The sequence below is a fragment of the Cynara cardunculus genome, assembly GCF_001531365.2.
Source record: "Cynara cardunculus var. scolymus isolate 2C chromosome LG 11, CcrdV1, whole genome shotgun sequence".
Lineage (NCBI taxonomy): Eukaryota > Viridiplantae > Streptophyta > Magnoliopsida > Asterales > Asteraceae > Cynara > Cynara cardunculus.
Window position 1 is genome coordinate 18556781 of NC_037538.1, and position 2604 is coordinate 18559384.

Here is a 2604-nt window from a genome sequence, read left to right on the forward strand (position 1 = left end):
AAAGTCGTGTAAGACTCAGGTCAACGTTGTACCAATGCTGTAGCATTTGCTGTTTTCACAAAAACTCCCAATTAGCATCATTTACATATAACATCAAGTCAACCACAACATTTAGCTTCATAATAACAAAAGTATAAAGAAATAAATGAAAAGGACTCAAAGTGGGAATGAAAAGAAATTATTGTAACTAAAAACTCTTAAAAAGAGTGCGTTATGTGTTAAATTCTCAACACATATCACATACAATCCTACGAAATCTCATGAAATCCTGAGCACCCACTAAGGATTTCAAAATCCTACGTTTCTAGGATTTCGATTAAATCATATGATTTCAAATCCGGACAAAGCAACAAATAAAACATGGGATTGAAATGGATTTGAAATCGAAATCCCTCCAAATCCATTCCTTTCTTACAAACCAAACGGGACCTTATTTAAAGAAAACCTTCAAACCATCAGTTGTTTCCTCCCATTATTATTTTTAGCAACACAAAAAGGTAGAAAGCAACTCCTACCTTATTCTTGTACAGGAAAAAACAATCTGATCATTCCAGAGTGTGAGGGGTCTTCTAGTTTATCAACAAATATCCATGTATACTTTCAATTGTCTTGCACATGATTGTTGATCCTAAATGGCCTAACCTTTCATGCCATAAACTAAACATCCTACGATGGTATTAGTTTTTTCACTTTCACAACCACATTTACATGTGTGTAACGTAAATTGAAAGGAAGTATCGGTTGTTCCTGTAATACATGGTTCTTATCATTAATATGCACATATGTTTCAATTCCCATGCTTACACACTACTAGAAAACTGACAATTTCCGGCGTCGTTTCCGGCGGACGAAATCCGCCGCGGATTTCCGGCGGACACTAAAAAGTCAACATTTTATTGACTTTCAACAATTTCCGGCGGATTTCTTAAGTATTCAGTTTAATCTTGAATTTACATCTAATTACAACATTTTACCGGCGGATATCCGGTGGATTTTTTAATTTTTTTTTTTTAAATTAACAATTTTCCGGCAGATTTCCGGCGGATTTTTTAATTTTTTTATTTTTAAAATTAACAATTTTCCGGCGGATAATTAAATTTTTTTTTTTAAATATATAACCGTTTCCGGCGGATTTCCGGCGGATAATTAAATTTTTAAAAAAATATATATAACCGTTTCCGGTGGATTTCCGGCGTACAATTAAAAAAGAATAAACAATTTTCCGGTGGAAAATTAAATAATTTTTTTAAAAATTTAACATTTCCGGCGGAAAATTTAAAAATTCTTTAAAAAAAGAATTAACAATTTTCCGGCGGATTTGAGGCGGATAATTAAATATTTTTAAAAATATATATATAACCATTTCCGGCGGATTTCCGGCAGAAAATTAAAAAAAATTCTAAAAAAAGAATAAACAATTTTCCGGCGGATTTCCGGCGGCAAAATAAATAATTTTAAAAAAAAATTTAACATTTCCGACGGATTTCCGGCGGAAAATTTAAAAATTCTTTAAAAAAAGAATTAACAATTTTCCGGCGGATTTTCGGCGGATAATTAAATATTTCTTTTAAAAAATATAACCTTTTTCGGCGGATTTCCGGCGGAAAATTAAAAAAATTTCTAAAAAAAGAATATCGTTTTTCAGCATCTACGGATTCGGGGAGTACGTGACCACTAAGTGTAGCCAAGTCATGGTAAGTATGTCTATCTATTATAATTGGGTTGCCATTTATTGGGCACACATTATAATTGTTTAAGTTAGAAATTACTTATATTTTCATTATTTAGTTTGGGTTGTCATTTGTTGGGCAAACATTATGATTGTTTACGTTAGAAATTACATATATATCATGTTTTAGTTTGGGTTGCCATTTGTTGGGCAAGCGTTAGATTGTTTATGTTAGAAATTACGTATATGTCATAATTTAGTTTGGGTTGCCATTTATTACGCAAACGTTAGGATTGTTTTGGAAACGTCCCATTTACAGCCGTTATGCTGTCAAAATTGACTTACAATCTTTTTTAAACTATATATAGAATGAGTATTCAACTGGTATCAGCCAAAGATACGGCGATGATCCCTCAACCTATCCCTTAGTTGATAAAGAGTTGTGGGAGCAAGCGGTTGGGGGAAGCAAGAAATGCCGTTTATTTGGGTTTGGGTACAACCAAGATCCCAATTGTGTCTTGACCGGGGACTTTCCGGAAGCTGGTTCATCGTCTTCAGATAAGCACGTATGTGTCTCTTTTCCTTTGATGATGTTTATCGACTTAGCTTATAATTCATATTAAATATTATAACGTTTTATTTATTTTATAGGAAATTCAAACTTTGAAGACCCAACTTAGGGGTTGTTTGTTTTTCAAAAAAAGCCTCTTAATTACATCTGAAGTCTGATTCGGTCAGACATTGACCATTTCAGACAGTTTGTTTTTTTTTCAAATTAAGAGCTTAAAACCTCTTAAAATGGTCTGAATTTTAAGTGGAAAATGGAAGTCTGAAATCACTTTCAGACGCCTCCTCCTGTCTCGCTCCCGATCTCGACTTCATTCCCGCCTCTCAAAGAAGAAGCCAGATCTAGTCGGAGAAGATGAAGATCACCG

The 2604-nt window shown here is 33.5% G+C and overlaps 1 protein-coding gene across 1 annotated transcript in view; it reads right to left on the bottom strand.

Moving 5' to 3' along the window:
* Positions 1–787: 787 nt before the first annotated feature.
* The window catches only part of LOC112521798 (leucine-rich repeat extensin-like protein 3), a 3414-nt gene continuing 1597 nt past the window's right edge, over positions 788–2604 (bottom strand). Inside the window, exon 3 of the mRNA XM_025130789.1 lies at positions 788–877. Within this exon, the coding sequence (XP_024986557.1) occupies positions 788–877 (90 nt within the window). The remainder of the gene's footprint in view (positions 878–2604) is intronic.